The sequence below is a fragment of the Podarcis cretensis genome (assembly GCF_951804945.1).
Source record: "Podarcis cretensis genome assembly, chromosome: Z".
In the NCBI taxonomy this organism is placed as follows: Eukaryota; Metazoa; Chordata; class Lepidosauria; order Squamata; family Lacertidae; genus Podarcis; species Podarcis cretensis.
This window is the reverse complement of record NC_137184.1, coordinates 28,002,543-28,022,387: the sequence shown is the minus strand read 5'-3', so window position 1 is coordinate 28,022,387 and position 19,845 is coordinate 28,002,543. Positions and strand designations below refer to the sequence as shown.

The 19,845-nt window shown below is 46.5% G+C and overlaps 1 protein-coding gene across 1 annotated transcript; it reads right to left on the bottom strand.

The window, feature by feature from the left end:
• Window positions 1-580: 580 nt before the first annotated feature.
• LOC307207676 (START domain-containing protein 10-like) lies at window positions 581-19,629 on the bottom strand. Its single transcript, XM_079961771.1, has 7 exons — window positions 19,434-19,629; window positions 19,160-19,320; window positions 9,480-9,627; window positions 6,711-6,814; window positions 5,725-5,842; window positions 4,046-4,098; window positions 581-1,363 (listed from the first exon to the last, which is right to left on the bottom strand). The coding sequence occupies exons 2-7, from the start codon at window positions 19,313-19,315 to the stop codon at window positions 1,145-1,147; spliced, it is 798 nt and encodes a 265-aa protein (XP_079817897.1). The 5' UTR covers window positions 19,316-19,320; window positions 19,434-19,629; the 3' UTR covers window positions 581-1,144.
• Window positions 19,630-19,845: the final 216 nt, after the last annotated feature.

Below are 19,845 nucleotides of genomic sequence, written 5' to 3'. Positions count from 1 at the left end.
TTTTGTATGCTGCCTAGCCTCCAAATCATCGCTAGGTGGTGTACAAAAATAGCAATTTGGCCTGTGATTACCATCTTGTAAACCTTGCAAGCTGCTTCATGAATCTCTCTGTATATATGTTAAATCAGGAGCCAGGACTCTTAGGCCGTCTTGCAAAGTGAAACACACAAAAAACCATTTAACAAATTCAGTCACTTTTGGCTAAATAAAGTCTGTTAAGTGGCTTGGCTAACCTTGCTTTCCTAAATTACCCCTCAATCAGGTTGCTTCTCACTCTTTCCTCTGAAAAGCACATATTCAAATCAGTGTGCATGGTAGCAAGTATGTTGGCACATGCATTATTGACTAATTGCCCTTTTGAATGTGCATCTCACTGAGCGCAAAAACAATGTTAAGCAGGCATCTGCGTGTGGGGGCATAGTTCAATCTGTTCTCTCCCCCACCCTGAAACACCAGCGGTTCTGTCAGGACAGGACTTTGGGACAGGTGTCCAGGGCACACACACACACACACACACACACCCCACAAAAGACTGCAGCTGGCTTCCCATATTTTGAAATAATACACATGTACCACCAAATTGCATTTTATTATTTGCAGTTGTTTATTAGGGGGGAAGAAGTTGTTTTATCATTGCATTACACACAGTAAGACAAATTTATGTAAGTCACCTAGAGAAGTTTCATAGGCAACAAATAAATCTGATGAAATAAAACAACAGCTCCCCATAAAACCATTAAATATAGAATCTCAAAAATATCTATCATTTTCCTGAAGCTCATCCAAGATTTGGCACAGCCAGTCATCAATTATTATATTATTCTCTTGATCTAAAATAAGCACAATATGCAGCATTTCCCTGGTTCGAAAGGTCTTCTAAAAACAAACCACTGATTAAATACTGCAGCTCCACTGCTAAAAGCCTTCTCCCCTTCTTGGGCAGAACAGCTAAGAACATGGGGAGGTGGTCTTGACAGAGAGTTGCCCCTCTGACCACAAGTTTGCAACAGGTGCTTGAGAGAGAATAACCCCCAAAAGCTGGCTACTACATGAAATAAACTGGAATAATTTATCATTTCTCAGAAAGGCACAGTGGCGGACTAGAGAATGTCCTCAAACTGTGAAAAAGCACAAAGTGATGCAGTCAGTCGGACCCGCTGGCTTCTCCCTGCTGATCCTTGACTTCTTTAACGCTGCTCTCATCGAAGTGCTCCAGGGAGGCGGCATGCTGAATAGCCAACTCAGACACCAACATGGTGGGGAGCTGGCTCTGCTCGGGGTGCAGCCAAGGCTTCACATCCATGTTGTGCTCCTGCTTCCAGGCAGGGTATTCCATGCAAGCTTTATGCAGCTTCCTCATCACCTGATCCCGCAAGCCGGGACGGGGGGGGGGGGGCGTGGAGAGAAGAGAGAAGGTCAAAACATGCCCACATTGGACTTCTCTGTGTGATGAGAGCAACGGCAAGAGAATCCCACATGAACCTGGAACCCACCCAAAGTGCTCTGGACAGGAAGGTTCATGAACCAAGTTGGACAACTAAAAGGTACCGAGTGAGATCACCTGCCTCAAATCCCTACTCAGGACTTAAAGAGGCATCCATCCACAACACAACACTGGAATTAGAGCAATGCTCCCCCAAACTTGGGTCTCTAGCTGCTGTTGGGACTAAAATTACCATCCTCCCTAACCACTGGTCATGCTAGCTAGGGATGATGGGAACTGTAGTCCAAAAACAGCTGAAGATTATCATCCTCCCTGATCACTGGCCATGCTAGCTAAGGATGATGGGAACTGTAGTCCAAAAACAGCTGGAGACCCAAGTTTGGGAAACCCTTCCCTTAAAAATAAAGCAAGGTTCCAGTCCTTCCTGGTTCTGAACTAATGGAAGATTTAAATAAGGATGTAGAAAGCCGTCTTCTACATAATCACATTGCTGGTCCATCTAAGCTCAGTATTGTAGACGATGACTGGAAGTGGCTCTCCAGCGCTCTGGGCAGGCATCTTTCTACCTGGAGACACCTGGAACTGAACCTCTGAACTTTGACATGCAAATCATGTGCTCTTCTACAAATTGATGGTCTGAATGCCATTCCAGTTTGAAATGTGTGCAACCCCTGGGCTTCTGGGGTAGTTTTGCCTCCAGTCAAGTACCTGGGCAACACTGGAGAGGCAGGCTACCCTATAGCCAGGGAAATGGGCCCAGCTGCTGTCCAGGTGTGCTACACCCTTCTTACAGCAACCTTTGGCAGCACCCAAACTGTGTCACCTACAAAGTACAAAACTAAACAATATTTATTCATTTAATTTCTATGCTGCCCTATACCCGAAGGTGTGTGTAAACTGGTGATGGGCAATAAATAAAAAATCTAGTATCTTGAGACACTCAGTTTCCATCTGTTTCCATCCTCCTTCCTTCTGCCAAAAAAGGAAAAGAAAGGAAGACTGTAGCCTTTTGAGTCTGCAAGAGCAAGAATTTGAAGGGTATGGGAAATGTCTCAGAAGCAAATGCAAGAGGGTTTTTCCAGCAGTGTTCTACACAGCTCTTATCTGGTTGGCATCCTTACAACAGGAGCAGCTAACATAGTGGCTTGCAGAAGTTGTTGGGCTCCAAGCCCTATCATCTCCACCCAACATGGCCAATGGTCAGGGATAATGGGAGCTGTAGTCAAGAACATCTGGAGGCCACCATGTTGGCTAAGCCTGCCTAACATAACCTTATAAAGCAGGGGTGGTAAACCCCAGGCCTGGGGGGCCAGGCACAGTCCCTCCCCTCCAAGCCCTTGGGACTCTGCTCAGACCCTTCACCAGCCCTGATCTGTACCCTCCTTGGATGTTTTTGCATGGCTACTACTACTACTAATTTATTATCTGTACCCCACCCATCTGAATGAGTTGCCACTCTAGGCGGCTTCCAACATAGAACTTCATAAAACATTACACATTAAAAAGCTTCCCTATACAGGGCTGCCTTCAGATGTCTTCTAAACGTTGTCTATTTGCTCATCTCCTTGACATGTGATGGGAGGGCGTTCCACAGGGTGGGCACCACTACCGGGTAGGCCCTCTGCCTGTGTTTTTGAACTTTGGTAATGCCTCTTGCTTGCCTGGATGGAGAATGCAGTGGGAGTTTATGTAAACTAGCCTGCTATACAAAGCTAAAATCTGCATTCACTGCTCCACCCCCTTTGGCCTCTGAACCTGCCCACCATGGGCACCTGGTCCTGAGGCTGAAAAAAGGTCCTCCACTTCTACTACAAAAGTGGGTCCAAATCACTATTCCTATATGGCAGTTGAAGGGCAGAAAAACAGGGGCTTGCTTAAGACCACCTAGTGGGTTCATCAGGGTAGAGGAAACATTCAGACTGAGGACTTTCTGATTCACAGCTCAAGAAGAAGAAGAAGAAGAAGAAGAAGAAGAAGAAGAAGAAGAAGAAGAAGAAGAAGGAGAAGGAGGAGAAGAAGAAGAAGAAGAAGAAGAAGAAGAAGAAGAAGAAGAAGAAGAAGAAGAAGGGGAGTTTGGATTTGATATCCTGCCTTTCACCCCCTTTAAGGAGTCTCAAAGTGGCTAACATTCTCCTTTCCCTTCCTCCCCCACAACAAACACTGTGAGGTGAGCGGGGCTGAGAGACTTCAGAGAAGTGTGACTGGCCCTAGGTCACCCAGCAGCTGCATGTGGAGGAGTGGAGATGCGAACCCGGTTCCCCAGATTACGAGTCTATCGCTCTTAACCACTACACAGCCTCTTAGCCCACTGTGCTCCATAACCAACAATGCAGGGGGAACACCCCTCTCTGGGCAGAGAAAAAGGGCTTTCTGCAAATCCATCTCACTTAGTATTACACTAGCTCAACTGATGCTCCTCGCAAGAGGAACCAGATCACTAGAGGCCCAAGATAGCTCAGATGGGAGAGCATGAGACTCTTAATTTCAGGTGGTGGGTTCGAGCCCCATGGTTGGGCCAAAGATTCCTGCACTGCAAGGGGTTGGACTAGATGACCCTTGTGGTCCCTTCCAACTCTTCAGCTATGAATCTGCCTCACTCACCTGTGGTCCCAGGAATTGAACAGCTTTGTTCACAATCCACTTGGGCAGAAATCCTAGTTTGGAAAGGGGGGAGAGGCAGGAAAGATGGGGGGGAATTAATCTTGGTCACATACACAGCATACATTTAAAGCACATGCCCCCGACAAAAAAAAAAAGAATCATGGGAACTGTAGTTTTCTCCTCAGAGAGGTTACAGTTCCCTTAACAATGGTTCCCAGGATTATTTGATAGATGAGCGGGTACATGATTGCTACTGACAATGGACTGCGGCAAACAAATCTCCCATAATGCAGATTTTGGAAACTGATTTGCAGTAGATGAAAAATCATCTAGCCTGTCTAGTGTTTGCAATTCATTTTTAAATGGTTAACAGGTAACTCACATTTTATGTGAGGGTTCGGTTCTGGGGGTCCATGTGTATATGCAAAAAAATACTAAAGCCAGTAACCCCAGAAGCGCCAATTTGGAGGGCTGTTTACCTATCTCTGGGAAGCAGCAGCTAGGGCTCTGGCAGGGTGGGTCCTAGAGTCCTCCCTCCTGCTTCTGAAAGCCTAGTAAGCACTTGCAGAGCTTTGGGAAGGAGGTAGGATGGCTTTAGGACCATGCCAGGACCCTCACGCCTCCTTCCCAAACCCAGCCATCTCCCTTACCCAGCTTTGGAAAGGCGTCACAAGGGCTCTGGGCTGCCAGAGCCCCTGCGCCACCTTCTGAAAGCTGGGTAAGCCTGCAATTACAGCATTGCATTGTGGGGGGAATAAATGGAGAGTGGGTTTCCTCCACTCTCTATTTGTTTATTTATTCGCGCACCCACACAAAGCTGAATTCATGTAAGTAAAATAAGTGTAGGATAGAATCATAGAATCACAAACCTGGAAGATGCGAGTTAACTGTATTTCCTACACAGAGCCTTTATTCTTTTTTAATCTACTTGTTTTTTCTCACTTAACACTTTGGCCACCACTGAGAAATCAGGTTGCTCACTGTGACTAGAGAATATTAGTTCTCTTCTTCTTTTTTATTCAAATTCAGCTTTAAAGAGTTATATGCCTTGTGAAGCATATATGCTTTTCATGAAGCAGGTTTGATAACAAAGCAAGATACAGTACTTCCTTTGATCCTAAAACAGCATTTCTATCATAGTAAAGGTAAAAGTTAAAATAATACTCAAATTAATCAACAACTTTCCCAAAAGGATCCTATTACTCACCTGATGACTGCAGCACAACTTACTATGGCAAAGGTATTAGAAGATTCAAAATGTATATTTTGCTCTATTTTTTGAAATAGTTTTTATTTGATTTTACAAGTATGTTATATTATAACAATGCTACCATTCACATCCACATTTACAGATTCCTCTGAATCTCTAGACTTCCCACCTCCCCTCCATGGGTCCTTTTATTAAACCTTTTCCTGCTACTGTTTCCATCTGTTTACAGTGGTCTCCAAGATAGATTATAAAATTTTCCCATTCTTTATTGAAATTTTGGTCTTCTTGGTTCCTTAGCTTTCCGGAACTAAGCCTCCGGAACTAGGCGGCTTAGTTTGGTCAGAATTGAGTATTCCCTTCCAGAGTCAACATGAAATACATTACTTCTGACAAAGGAGCCACCGTAATTGCTAGAGGGCCTTGAACATTTGTGTCCTAGGCTTTTTAGACTCTTCTAAAATAGTCTCACCTTTAGGGTCAAGCAGTGCTAGGTAAGTCAGCTTGCAACTGTCGTGTCCAGTTGGTTGCACCAGGTATCCAGCCAAACGCGAGGCAGCCCGCACCGTGTCCTTGCGTGGAGGGTATTTCTGCACAGTAAAAAGCCAGGCAATCAGCTGATGGACCAATTCCTGGTATAGAGGCCTCCCCTTCCCCTCCTCCCTGAGACTGAGTTCCCCTCAGGTAACTAAGGGGTAGTCAACAATCAGTTTAGTGTGCCAGCCAAAGCCCATGGAAAGTGCATTGTAATACACCAAAATACAGAAGTAGCAATAATATACATCAACACATCAATAACAGAAGGTAGGCTTCAAAGGACTGGACCCTAAATCCCAAGAGGCTGCCAACTTTACCACCAACAGGTCAGTCGTGTGAAGGGTCTCAGCTCCATCATCCAGAGAACTAAGCGTTGTAATAAAGCAGAAGGCCACAGGTTCAATCTCACCAGGGTGAGCCTGGGAGAAAGCCCTGCCTGAAACCCCAAAGAGCTGCTGCTAGTAGTCATTGAGCTAAATGGAGCTAATGGTCTGACTCAGGGCTCAGCCACACTTCCATTTAACCCACTGCTTTCCCCTGGGGAAAACTCATGGTTTAGCACTGAATCAGAACAAATGGCAACTGGGTTTTCCACAAGATTGATGCCTGCTCCGATTCACCGCAAAAGAGTGGGTTTTCCCGGGGAGAGCAAACAGAAAACCACTCAGCCCTGTGCCTAAAAAGCATGGGACAAGTGGAATAAAAAAATCACTTTCTAGGCAAGGGACAAGTGTGGAAGTGTGAACAAGCCCTTAGTATATGACAGTATATTCAGCCATTGTGGGTCTCATGGCGTACTTATCAAGCAGGTGGATGAAGCTCCATTTCCCTAATGAAATGCTATGGTGGGTCTCTGAGAGGAGACCCACCCCCCAATCCATTACCCACCTGAATCCCATAGTTTCCCCCCTGCTCACTTACCGGATGTTTAACAGAGAAGTTCATGATAATATAATCCTTATCCAGGACTTTCCACGATCTCAGAGTCACCACATCTCTGTTCCTCAAGGGCTTTGGGCATTTCCCTAATCCAAGGGAGATGGTAGGGAGTAGGGAGAGAAAGGCAGCTCAACATTGCATCTACAACATGCTGTTCACATTCAGTTGCTAATGATTTCATCTAAATCTGGACTCATTCCTATATATTCCATTTTCCATATTCATTGTATATCATTCATAAATCTATTTCATAAGATTTCCATTTTAAATTTCTATTAAGCTTTGAATAGCAGTAAGGCGAGTGATTTGTTGCCGTTGCAATTACAAGTCCCAGGCACCTTAGCTTTTTAATTAGAATGGCGGGGGGGGGGGAACACCCGTGTCGCATAAACAAAAGTGAGAGCTTAATTTGCTTTGGCAAAGCAACACAGGGAATGTGTCAAAGGTCCAAGCAGGTTGTCTCAAGTAAAAGAGGCCTTGCACACAGATCCTATTCCCCTCATCCAAGCACAGAGCCCCCTGGAGGAAAAAGTACACCACCTATGCATGAAAGGAAGGTATCAGAAGCAGGCAACATTTGCAGAAATAGTAAAGTGGGGGGCAGGAGGAAGAGGGGAAAGGAGAAGGACAAGCAAGCCAAATGCCTTTTGAGGACTGAGCATACTGTACTGACTCTTGAGAGTCTGTTGGAGGGAGAGGGGAAATGGAACAGGGTATCCTGAAATCAGGCATGGCTGGCTGGAAACCTTAACAGGAATTCTTTATGCTACAACTATGTCTTAACAGGTCCAGCTTATAATGGTGACCCAGGGAGAGATGCAAGGCAAATGCATCTCTCACACCCCTATATGTTGTGGACTATACCGCTCTATGAGCCTGAACCTTCCTTTCCACCAAGTTGTGTTGTTTTTTTTAGCAGTGTCCATTGCTACTCCCCAAGGCTATTTAACCTCCAGAAAGAAGGCAGCCAGGTAGCTAAAAATCAGGCACCGTCGGGGGAAGGCATTCTCTCTCTTACAGAAAACAGAATACCTGTTTCAAACGCTGACCAACTCTCAAGCCAGGGGCCTGCCATAACACTGCCAGAATGTTTCTGATCAATCCATCTAACACAGCTCTCTTCCACCACCTTGAGTCCACAGATATTGTTGTCTCATCAGCCTATCAAGTTAGGCTGCCTGGCAATGATGAGGGTGGTAGTACTAACGAGCTAAAAGACTGAATCATGGATGGAGAACCTCAGGAGTCCCCAAAGGCCACACACCCATTCTGACTCAGCACTCTGGCTTTGCATTCTTCTGTGACTTCTTTTCTGTCCCTGAACCCAGATCGTGATTATTGCTTACCTGGATGGGATGAGGATAGAAAGGGAAGTGTGTGTGCGAAGAAACTAGCTTACCTTGTGAATTTTGCCTTTGCATTTATTTTGCCTCTGGCCTCAGCCACCACTTGCATTCAGCCCTGGGCAGGCTCTCCAGGAGGGGAATGTGTCCTTTGGGTGGAAAACGGTTTCGCAGCCCTGGACAAAGCTGTATAGTCCTCTCCATAACACTCTCATTACAACAACCTAGAGCGGCTCAGCAGATATAGTTTTGCTGCTGGCTAAGGACCACACGGGATGTGGTTATTATCATGTAGTGTGGTGTTCCATAGATGGTTTTTTTAGAGAGAGAGAACACCACCAAATCAACAGCAGGTGGAAGGTAGCTGGATCATGAACACATAACATAGTTGAGGTGGATCTTTAAGCAGTGGAGGCTGGTCCATGAGGCTGAATGAGGTACTGCCCCAGAAAAGGAAGGCACCCCACACCCCAGACTACTAATCCTCCCAGTGTCTTGAAATTTCATCACACACTGCTTACATACCTGCAAGATTACCTTTGCAAACCTCATAACTAGAGGGTTAATCTGTTGCAGTGGAAACAGCAAAGAGAGGTTTGTGGCACCTTAATTACAGGGATAATTCACAAAGTAGGGTTGATCTGATGCCAGGATGTTTTTATAAACACTACTTTCACAACGGTCAGTGCCATTATTTTACATACACCTAAGCGTCAGCGTTATCATCCTGTTTCCATTTCCCTCTGAACTCCTCTGCTATCATTTCTCAGGCTGATATTCCACAATTCCTGATCCACATAAGTCCATGCCATCAGAAATGTGCCACAAGACTTTCGCTGCTGAAGAGGTAGGAACAGGGATGGGGGACTTGTGCCTGCCCAGATGTTGTCCCACCAGCCGCAGACAGCATGGCAAGTGATGGAGGAGGGTGGGTGTTTGTGGTCCTTGGAGCCAGGAACTTTAAAGCTTAGGAACCCACCAGCATTTTTTTCTGAGTTTGGTACCAAATCTTCATTGTGTTTGCCAGGTACCCCCATAACTCAGTGGTGGGAAACACCAGGCCCAGATGCCAACAGTGGCCCTTTAGGCCCCTCTAACAGGCCCCCATGATTCTCCCTGGGACACACTCCTCACCCTTGTCACTTCAACACCCCCTTGAGTGTGTTTGCATGGCTGGAATGCAATGCCTCTTCCTTGGCTGGATGGAGAAGAGGGAAGTGCAAATATGAAGGAAGTAGCCTATTGTGCAAAGGGGAAATTTACATTTGCTCTTCCACTCCATTTTGCCCCTGGCCGTGACCCTCATGGGCACATGACCTCTGGAAGATTGCCCAGATGGCAATGTGGGCCACACCTGCACTAGTTTGTGTGGTTTGGTGGTGGTATTAGGGTGCCCATCCTTACTTACATTCATAGTAGCTAATATCAGCATTGTCTGTGAGACGAGCGATCTGATGCGTCTCAACAAGGTTTATGTCCCACATGCTGCGGTACTCGGTGTCATGTAGGACATCATAGACGGTCTCTGCGGTGACCCCTGGCATGTCAATCATGCCCTGCAGATGGAAAGAAGAACACTGTCAAAACACCAGAGTAGTGAACAACCTCAGATCATGGTGTAAAATGGAACAATCTTGCCGAGTGTCTGCTTTGGGTGCAAAAGGTCACAGGTTCAGTCCCTGGCCTCTCCAGGTAAGGCTGGGAATGCCTCCCATCTGAAGCCCCGGAGAGATGCTGCCATTCAGTGTAGACCATACTGAGCTTGATAGACCAGCTTGGTCAGTGTTTGAATGGAATATCAACCGGGGAGCTTTGCATACACCACCTTGAACCCTGTCAAGGAAGAAAGAAGGGAAATCATGCTTATATAAATAAAACCTGTTGTAGTGTTTACATGACCACTGGACCAAGGAACGAACCTTGGTTTCAGGAGGTAGAAGCTTCTCAACCTCACCTAGTCAATGAAGTCCACTCTACTGCTTGAATAGTTTGTCCAGCAATTTAGGGAAGCTGTGAAAGCTGGTGAACCCTGGGTGCAAAATGTTCTAAAGCACAGTTACCCAAATTGTGGTTTGTAGGCTTCACTCAGGTGGTCCACACTCTTTGGGATGTCTGCGAAGTACAGCAGATGCAGCAGCTGTGAACAGCAGCTTCTCTGTCGTTCTCATAACTAGGTAGTCTCAACTGGCTGGGATGGACCAGAAGCACACCCACCTTTCACTCGAAGAAGCTGGGCTGCAAATAGTTCCTTCACCCCTGATCTAAGTAGGCAGGCCAACATCAGAACCTCCAAACATTCAACCACATGAAGCAGCTCAGATCCAGTGCTTAATACCCGAAGCCTATCCTCCATCATCTTCCATCGCCTTTCACAAGGTGCATTTGGTGGGGCACAAGAGCTACAGTAGGTTTAGACAGGGCACTCATCGACTGTCTTTTTCGCCTGCCGAAAGAGGCTCAGCAGGCCTCCTGCATCTAGTTCCAGGGAGGTGGCAAAAACCTTTGTCAATCAGTTGATCTCTATCATTACAATTACAGATCTGCCACTAAATTGCAATCAAGCAAATACAAATTTCACAGTGTGCAAGCGATTATTTGGTATGAGCATCATGGCAAAGAACTAGGACATGTGTGCGTGACGTTGCACATTCACAAACCCACTGAAATGAATTGTCAAGAGCTAGTGTGCCTGGTAAGAAGCTTTACTCATCTGGCTCCCAATAAGACATGCTGATGCGCACACGGGCACACACACACACACACACACACACACACACACACCACTTTTGTCTTCTGCTGCACCTGAATGAACTCACTACTATACAGGTGTATGAGGTAGGCAACTATTTAAAATAAAAATACTAAATATTAAAATAGACAACTATTTTAACTGCAAAAAGTTCCAAGGACTTTCTCCGTGTAAAGCACACTGTTTACAACTGAGCTATGGTCCTTTGCACTAATAGGATAATACATGCTCATTAACACATCAGATAATCATGCAATGACCAAATACTACCAGAGATGGGGGGCGGGGAGAGGGCAGGAATCACCTAGTCATCCACCCCCCCACACACTCTGCTAAAATTAAATTAAATTAAATTAAATTAAAGTGCCTAGTTTGGTGAAGAGTTGTTACCAGACCGGCTCTATCACTAGGGAATTGGTGGCGAACCTTTTAGAGACCAAGTGCCCAAACTGCAACCCAAAACCTACTTATTTATTGCAAAGTGCCAATCATAATAATGACTGCCTGCTTGCACACATACAAATAAATATACTGTATTTTTCTGGTATTGGACTGCCCACACAATACAAGGCACTTCCGCCGCTGACTATCTGCTGCTTGTGGCATCAACTAAACCAAACCCAGCATAGGGGGTGGGGCCGCATGGCCACATACCAGCATGCTGGCGCCTACAAAACTCCCCCCCCCCCGATGCTGATGCGGTCACCGCACACTTGAGGAGCATTTCACACACACACTAGGGGGGGGGGAGCGGCTGCACACTTTGCCAACACACAGCAACAGCACTGATGGGCCGAAGGTGCATGTGCCAACAGAGAGGGCTCTGAGTGCCCACTCTGGCAGAAGTGCCATAGGTTCACCACCACTGCACTAGGGAGAGTAGGTAGTTGCTTCTGGCCACTGATCTGGCTTTGTCATGAAAAGGCAGCAAACTATTGATTATTTTGTATGCTCTTCCCTCACCACTAGAAGGTCAATGACCAATCAGGCATCACCCCAAAAGAGGAAGTGCATTTGCTAAAGTGGAGATCAATTTGCATAATATTTGCATAAGTTCATGTATATGTATTAAGAAGAATCCCCTGGATCAGGCCAAAGGTACATGTAGCACACCATCTTGGTCCCACAGTGGCTAACCAGATGCCTCAATGCAATGCCCAAGAGCAATTTGTGGAGCCTACCTCACAGGGTTGCTATGTGGATTTTTAAAAAAAAGTTAGTCATGTATACATGCACCCACTGGACCCATTTATCTTCTGCCCCCGTCTGGTCCAGTGGGCACATGTATACATGACTTTTTTTAAAAAATCCACACAGCAACCCTGTGAGGTAGCCTCCACAAATTGTTGAAAGAGCCACCAAGCTCAAGCAGAGAGAAGAACAACAAACCTGTGGTCACCAAATGGGTATTTTAGGGGTGTGTGGAGAGATTTTAACCAGATCTGCCTTGTCTTCATCTGACATTTTAACTCAGGCAGGCAAGGAAGTGGGAAGCAGATATCTCTTACACAGTATGGTCCATACTAATTTCCAGCAACCGTCTAGGGGCTGCATGCCAGAAGCAAAAGGGGGCAGCTTTCCTTTGCACAGTGAAAGTCAGAAGTTTTTACATCCATTTAATGTAAACGCAAGAGGCATTATTGCAAGCAAGAGAAATTATTGCCAATCAATGACAGGTTCCAGTCAGGAAACAAAACACAGATGTAGGGGGTATGACCTGGAAAAAGTCTGGGGGCAATATACAGAGGTATTGAGGGCCACATTTAACCCCATTTCCCTACCATGCCCCCTTCTAGCTGGCTTTTGGAAAAAGTGTGAGAAGCCAACTATTTCCTATTTCCCATCCTTCAAATGCATTAAACCAGAGCCCAGCACTAGTCTGGCATGGTTGCTTTGTAAATCACTGAGTCATTCTCCAACTTCTTCATTGGCTAGCAAATTAACAGCCAAACTGAACGTGGGGAGTAACTGCTACATTCTCCACCAATTATTTGAAAAGCTCTTTGGTCTGACATCCCATGTAAAGGAGGTTTCCTGTTGTTGTCACCCAGTTAAAAATGAGAAAGAGACAAACAATGACATCATGGAAGTGGGCAGCCTTTATTTATCTTTTTTCTTTTGGGCTCCATGGTCATCCTCCCTTTGTGCAAGGCTAAAGATGCTGCTCAAGACTAAAGAGGAAGCACGCAGCCTGTCCGTTGCTCTTTGGGGCTGGGGGGGGGGTGGGGAAATAATATTTTTTTCCTTGATTTCCCCCTCTAAAAACTAGGTGCGTCCTGTGGTCCGGTGTGTCCAATAGAGCGAAAAATACGGTACACTTGTTCATTCTACTTGGCCTACCTTCCCCAGTGCACACCACACAATGTTCACCACAGGCATGAAAATTGTCCTATGATCACTGTAGCTGCCTGCCTGAACACAACAGGCCCTGAAGGAATGCACTTTCAACTGTAAGGCAGTATGGTGTAGTGGTTAGAGTGTCAGACTAGGAAATGAGAGACCAGGGTTCAAATCCTCACTCAGCCATGAAGCTCACTAGGTGATCATGGCCCAACAATTGTCTCTCAGCCTAACCTACCTCACAGGGTTGTTGTGAGGGTGAAATGAGGAGCAGAAGAACCATATACACCACCTTGAGATCTTCAGAAGATAAAGATGTCATATAAACATAATAAATAAATACATTTGAAAAATGCACAAGCTCAATAGGACCGGAATCTGACACTAGTACTCAAAAAAGCTCAGGGCATTTGCTGTGAGTGGGATGAAGTTCAGCAGATATTCTATAATACGCTCTCTCTTCTGGTCTTCTAAAAATCAAGAGGAGGACTTCTATCAAAGAGTTCTCTAACTGTGAAAGGAGCCAGATGTCTACACCTCTCAGCCTAACTACTTCACAGGGCCTTTGGTGAGGCTGGAAGAAGAAGGGGGAGCAGCCATCCTTTAAAAAGCAGGGATGGGAAACTGTGGCCCTCCAGATATTGTTGGACCAGAACTTCCACCAACCCAGGCCATGTTGGATAAGAGTCCAACAACACCTGGAGGGTTACAGACTCCCCACCTCTGCTTTAAAAGGGCAGCAGGGTTAAAATGCAACAACCAAAAGTTCCATATCACAATTCCAGCAGGCTGAATGTTGCAAGGGAGCACACACTCAGCCAGGGGCACCAGCTCCAGGGGGGCAAGCCGTTTTGGGGCCTCACTATGTTTTGGGGGGTTGGGCTGGTGAGGGCCACTGTCCAAAATGTGTAAAGGCTCCTTCTCCTCCTCTGAGTGCAGAGTCACCCTCGTAAGATGGCACCTCTGCACTCAGCTAAACTCATTTTACTGCTGCTTCATGAGTCCAGGGCTGATCCTCCAGTGCAAATTAAGTCCTAGATACAAGACATTAAGTGATCTTCAGTACACACCCTTGGGACAATCTCCCTAAAAAAACATGAAAACAGCCTGCAGGATCAGGTCAATAGGCCAGCATCCTGTTCTCACAGTGACCCAATGGATTCCTTTGGGAAGCACAAAAGCAGGCCATGCATGAATCACTGGCTTGGGTCCTACCCTTCAGGAGCAGAAAGCAAACCAGCTTCATCTTCTATATAACAGTCCTTCAAATATTTGATGCTATTACATCACTTCTCCAGGCTAAGCATACCCAAGTCTTACTTTCTCCTCTATGGACTTGTGTCTCCAAGCCACACTTTGTTTTGCTCTTCATACGAACCTTTCAAAGTTTACAATGGAATTACTGCAGATCCAAGAGATTAGGGCTGTACATGGCCTCTCTGGGATCTGAGTAAGGGCCCAATCCAGCCTGGAACTGATCTGGGGGCCATGCAAAGTCAAGTGGAGATGGGGAAGAAGTACCACACCTCCCCCACACACTGTATGCTTAGTCAGAGTTTTAAACCACGTGTAAGCATCTGGCCAGGGAGGGAAGGCAAGACATGCAGGTCATAGCTGCCAACTTTTCCCTTTTCTTGCGAGGAATCCTATTTGGAATAAGGGAATTTCCCTTTTAAAAAGGGAAACATTGGCAGCTATGATGCAGGCTACTTGTGTGTGTCCTTCTCCCCCTCCTCCCTGCCACCAAACCTCTTGTGACAACCCTAGATCACTCCAGGTGGACCCGATTCAGTTTGGTTTCCTACTGAATTCAGTGCACAGCCCTACATGGAAGGCAAAAGCTGAATTAAGCAGCACTTGTGAAAATTGCTATTCTCCTAGAAGAGCAAACAGTGGTGCATCAGCGCATCAGCTACTGGGCTGATGTATCTTTGACACTTGGTCAAGACGTCATGAAACATTGGCATTATTATTGTTTAGTCTCTGCCCGTTATTACATCTGTAAGAGAAGGCAGCTTTCGCAAGCTATGCTAAAGTTCATCGCATCCTGCAATTCAGTTATCAGCTACGCAGGCAGCAGTTGGATTATACATCCTAACTGAAAAATAGTTCCAATCGAGCTTAGCCCCTACCAAGTTTTCTGCCATATTAAACAGCATTCCAGGCCCCTCATCTCCATCAATTCCAGATACCAGCCTTCATTTCTCTCGTTGATTAACACCTTTTGGATACACTCTCTCTTTCCTGTAAACAAAGCTGCATACAGGAAGGGTACATGATTTATTTCTTACCAAGGGAGTTGTGTTTCCCTGTTTGTCACTCCTGAATGCCTGCAAAAAGGTACTGTTTTTGTTGAGCCTTTTTCAGATGTCAATGATGTTGGCTGCTGCTAACTATGCTGCTGAAGTTCTTTCCTGCTGGTGTTGGGGGTTGCTTTGTGTATTTTTATGGGGTTTATAACCTGGGCTCTTAAATATGTTGTGCATTGCCCAGAGTCTTCTTTTTTTAATCTTTAACAAGAGAGTACCCAGTTTTAAAAATAATAATATGTATGTGGTTCTCCTCCCTGCCCCCACTTTAACACAACAAAATTCCTGTGATGCAACAGGTGAGCTTCATGGCCAGGTGGAGACTTGAACCAGGACCCAAGACCGCATACCCCTGGCCTTCCAGATGTCGCTGGGCTCCAGCTTTCATCACCCCAGCTAACCAATGATCCAGGATGATGGAGTCCAGAACATCTGGAAGGTCACAAGTTTTCCATCCTTGTTGTTACCATGTACAGTGGTACCTTGGGTTAAGTACTTAATTTGTTCTGGAGGTCTGTTCTTAACCTGAAACTGTTCTCAACATGAAGCACCACTTTAGCTAATGGGGCTTCCTGCTGCTGCTGTGCTGCCGGAGCACGATTTCTGTTCTCATCCTGAAGCAAAGTTCTTAACCTGAAGCACTATTTCTGGGTTAGCGGAGTCTGTAACCTGAAGCGTATGTAGTCTGAAGCATATGTAAGCCGAGGTACCACTGTATGCACACTGCTAGCTAGGTGACCTCAGGCCCTGGCCGCACACTCTTCTTCCCAGGGCTGACCCCCTCACTGGCCACTTCACATCCTGGGTGTTTCCTGCATGAATGGGGTGTGCCTTGGAATTGAGATGATGGTGCCTCTTGGTTGTGTGAATGGAGAACAGAGAAAGCAACGTGATCTATTCTACAGCACCATTGCTCTACCCACTTTTGCCTCTGCCTCCACCTGGCACTGGCATGTGGACCTCAAAAGGTTTCCTGGGTTGAAAAAGATTCCCCACTCTTGACCAGCTCTCAAATGGCAACACATCCTCAGAGTCAACTCCTGAACCCAAATAACTCCCAGGAACGTTGGAAAAAGCCTGTGGCATTCAACAAACAGCGCTGCAAAAGCTTATGTACATTTAAGCATTATATGACTTTAATCAAGACTCAGTCACTTTTCAGCCCTGCTGAATTAAGGACATGTTTTTTATTACTTTTTAAAGTAACGATTTATAGCCTGTTCCCCCCTCCCCCTCCCAGCATGCATTTAAACGAAAGACGACGCAGAAAAAGCTACAAGGAAAGTGCATACATATAGAACTACTGCCAATAAAAAATAAAATAAAGAAAGCTTAATAGATATCTGGGGGTTGGGCTAGATGACCCTCATGGTCCCTTCCAACTCAATAAGTCTGTGATTCTGTGAAATGTGTCCACACCATTGCTGCAGGGAGAAATCACCAAAGGCCAAAGAAAGGAAGTTTATCTTGTTGCAACCAGTAAAAACCTAAGAGTACTTAATCTTGACTGGATCAAGCTCTTCCCCACCTCCTGCTCTAGTTGCTCCAAACCCAGACAATTTGTCCACTTAACTCAATGTTGTCCGCACTGATGAGCAGCGAGTTGCCAGAGTTTCTAGAGATGCTGAGGATTGAACCTAAAACCAGTGCTTTTTTTCTGGGGGTACGCAGGGACATGAATACCCCTAAACATTTTGTGAACTTAACTTTGGCCTCATTGAGGGGCATTATTTCAATACGAGAAGGAAAATAAGAGTACCCCTAAACATTTTATTAGGGAAAAAAAGCACTGCCTAAAACCTTCTGCATGCAAAGCAAATTCTCTACCATTGAACTGTGGCTCTTCCCTACTAGAATTTTGGTTGCTGGTCTACACCCAAATTATAACAGACTTACAGCAGAATTAAAATATATTTACCAACGAACCTGGAACCTCAAGTGAGGCTGTGTAAACACCATACATTCAAACCACGCTTCCCCCACCTTCAAAGTAATTCCGGGAGCTGTAGTTTGTTAAGGGTGCTGGGAGCTGCGGCTTTGTGAAAGGTAAATTACAATTCCTGGGATTCTAGAGTTTTCGTTTTGAGACGGGTGGAGTGTGCTTTAAATAAATTGTGGGAAGTAGTTTGTGCAAAATGGCTCAGCTAGATACCACGCAATTTTTTTTTATTTATTTTTTTTTGTGGTGGTGCGGAGGAGCTCCGCAGGGAGAAATTTAACTATTTCCTCCCTGCTGCAGGTCAATCACACTTCTAAGGCTTTGGGCATTTCATATATAAATCAAGATTGCACCTCCGAAACTCCTTCTTCCCAATTCTTAAAAAGTGCAAGAACCCCGTTTTTAAAAAATCTCTCTCTCTCTCTCAAAACTTCTCTCTCTCCGAAACTCCTTCTTCCCAATTCTTAAAAGGTGCAAGAACCCCGTACTAAAAAACTTCTCTCTCTCTCTCTCTCTCTCTCTCTGCACCGGCAAGCACCTGCCGCCAATGCGCACCTCTTTCCCGACGGTCCGCAGTCACGTATTTTAACATTCACATGTGGCGCAGAGATTGCACCTCCGAAACCCCTTCTTCCCAATTCTTAAAAGGTGCAAGAACCCCGTACTAAAAAACTTCTCTCTCTCTCTGCACCGGCCAGCACCCGCCGGCCAATGCGCACCTCTTTCCCGACGGTCCGCAGTCACGTATTTTAACATTCACATGTGGCGCAGAGATTGCACCTCCGAAACTCCTTCTTCCCAATTCTTAAAAGGTGCAAGAACCCCATACTAACAAACTTCTCTCTCTCTCTCTCTCTCTCTCTCTGCACCGGCAAGCACCTGCCCCCAATGCGCACCTCTTTCCCGACGGTCCGCAGTCACGTATTTTAACATTCATATGTGGCGCAGAGATTGCACCTCCGAAACTCCTTCTTCCCAATTCTTAAAAGGTGCAAGAACCCCATACTAACAAACTTCTCTCTCTCTCTCTCTCTCTCTCTCTGCACCGGCAAGCACCTGCCGCCAATGCGCACCTCTTTCCCGACGGTCCGCAGTCACGTATTTTAACATTCACATGTGGCGCAGAGATTGCACCTCCGAAACCCCTTCTTCCCAATTCTTAAAAGGTGCAAGAACCCCGTACTAAAAAACTTCTCTCTCTCTCTGCACCGGCCAGCACCCGCCGGCCAATGCGCACCTCTTTCCCGACGGTCCGCAGTCACGTATTTTAACATTCACATGTGGCGCAGAGATTGCACCTCCGAAACCCCTTCTTCCCAATTCTTAAAAGGTGCAAGAACCCCGTACTAAAAAACTTCTCTCTCTCTCTGCACCGGCCAGCACCCGCCGGCCAATGCGCACCTCTTTCCCGACGGTCCGCAGTCACGTATTTTAACATTCACATGTGGCGCAGAGATTGCACCTCCGAAACCCCTTCTTCCCAATTCTTAAAAGGTGCAAGAACCCAGTACTAAAAAACTTCTCTCTCTCTCTCTCTCTCTCTCTCTCTGCACCGGCCAGCACCCGCCGGCCAATGCGCACCTCTTTCCCGACGGTCCGCAGTCACGTATTTTAATATTCACATGTGGCGCAAAGAGGTAGAAGAGGGGCAGGGGGGAGAGAGAAAAGAACTCCACTCCCGGGACCAGGAGCCTCCGTCCGCTCCCTGTCCCGAATCGTTCCTTCCATACCCAACTCCGTGTCCACCCTACCTTGAGGCGGTACACCGCCAGGTCCGCATGAGGAACCACCTGCTCCCAGACGGAGACCCCAGAGCGGTCGTACCAGCTCAGCCACCCGTCTTGCGACTCGCATTCCGCCACGAAATCCCGAAAGGCTGCATCGTCCGGGAGGGTCACGGGCTCCATCCTGCCTAAACAGAACGGGGAAAAAGAACAGGTGGCGGCGGTGGCGCGGCAGGTAGGGGTCCCCCCATCCCCAGCTAAGCCAAGGTCCCTCCCGGCTCCCCTCTCCCCCTCCACTCACCTGCGTTCACAATGGTCAAGCGTTACTGCTGCGCCTTCGGGGAGTGTGTCCCGTTCAGAAGTCGTCGCAAGCAAAGTCACGGCAAGAAAGAGAAGAGCCCTCGGAGTCGCGGGTATGTGAGCGGCTCTAAATTGCTTTTCGCGGGCGCTGATTGGCCGGGGCCGGCAACCGGTCCCCTTTCCCAACGCTGCTATTGGACGAAGGTGGCCGGCTTGCTCGGAGCGCTCCGTGTCCAGCTAGCGATTGGCGAAGTTGGGTCGGCTTGTTTAGACTACTTGTTTTATTTATTTAACTTTTAATCGGCACCGTTTTATTGCACTTTTGCAGCCGAGGCCTTGGAGCGTCAAACAAGCTGACTAGTCAAGAGAGGAAGAGGAGGGGGGGAGAAAATATGAATAAGGGGAAAGGGCAG

What these genes read in the sequence shown, in the direction of transcription:
- LOC307207676 (XM_079961771.1), bottom strand. Translation starts at nt 19,315, where the DNA reads ATGGAGCCCGTGACCCTCCCGGACGATGCAGCCTTTCGGGATTTCGTG. An exon ending in TGGCGGTGTACCGCCTCAAG is followed by an intron (nt 9,628 to 19,159) that starts GTAGGGTGGACA and finishes TTCCATCTGCAG; the next exon opens with GGCATGATTGACATGCCAGG. An exon ending in TGATATTAGCTACTATGAAT is followed by an intron (nt 6,815 to 9,479) that starts GTAAGTAAGGAT and finishes CCCTTGGATTAG; the next exon opens with GGAAATGCCCAAAGCCCTTG.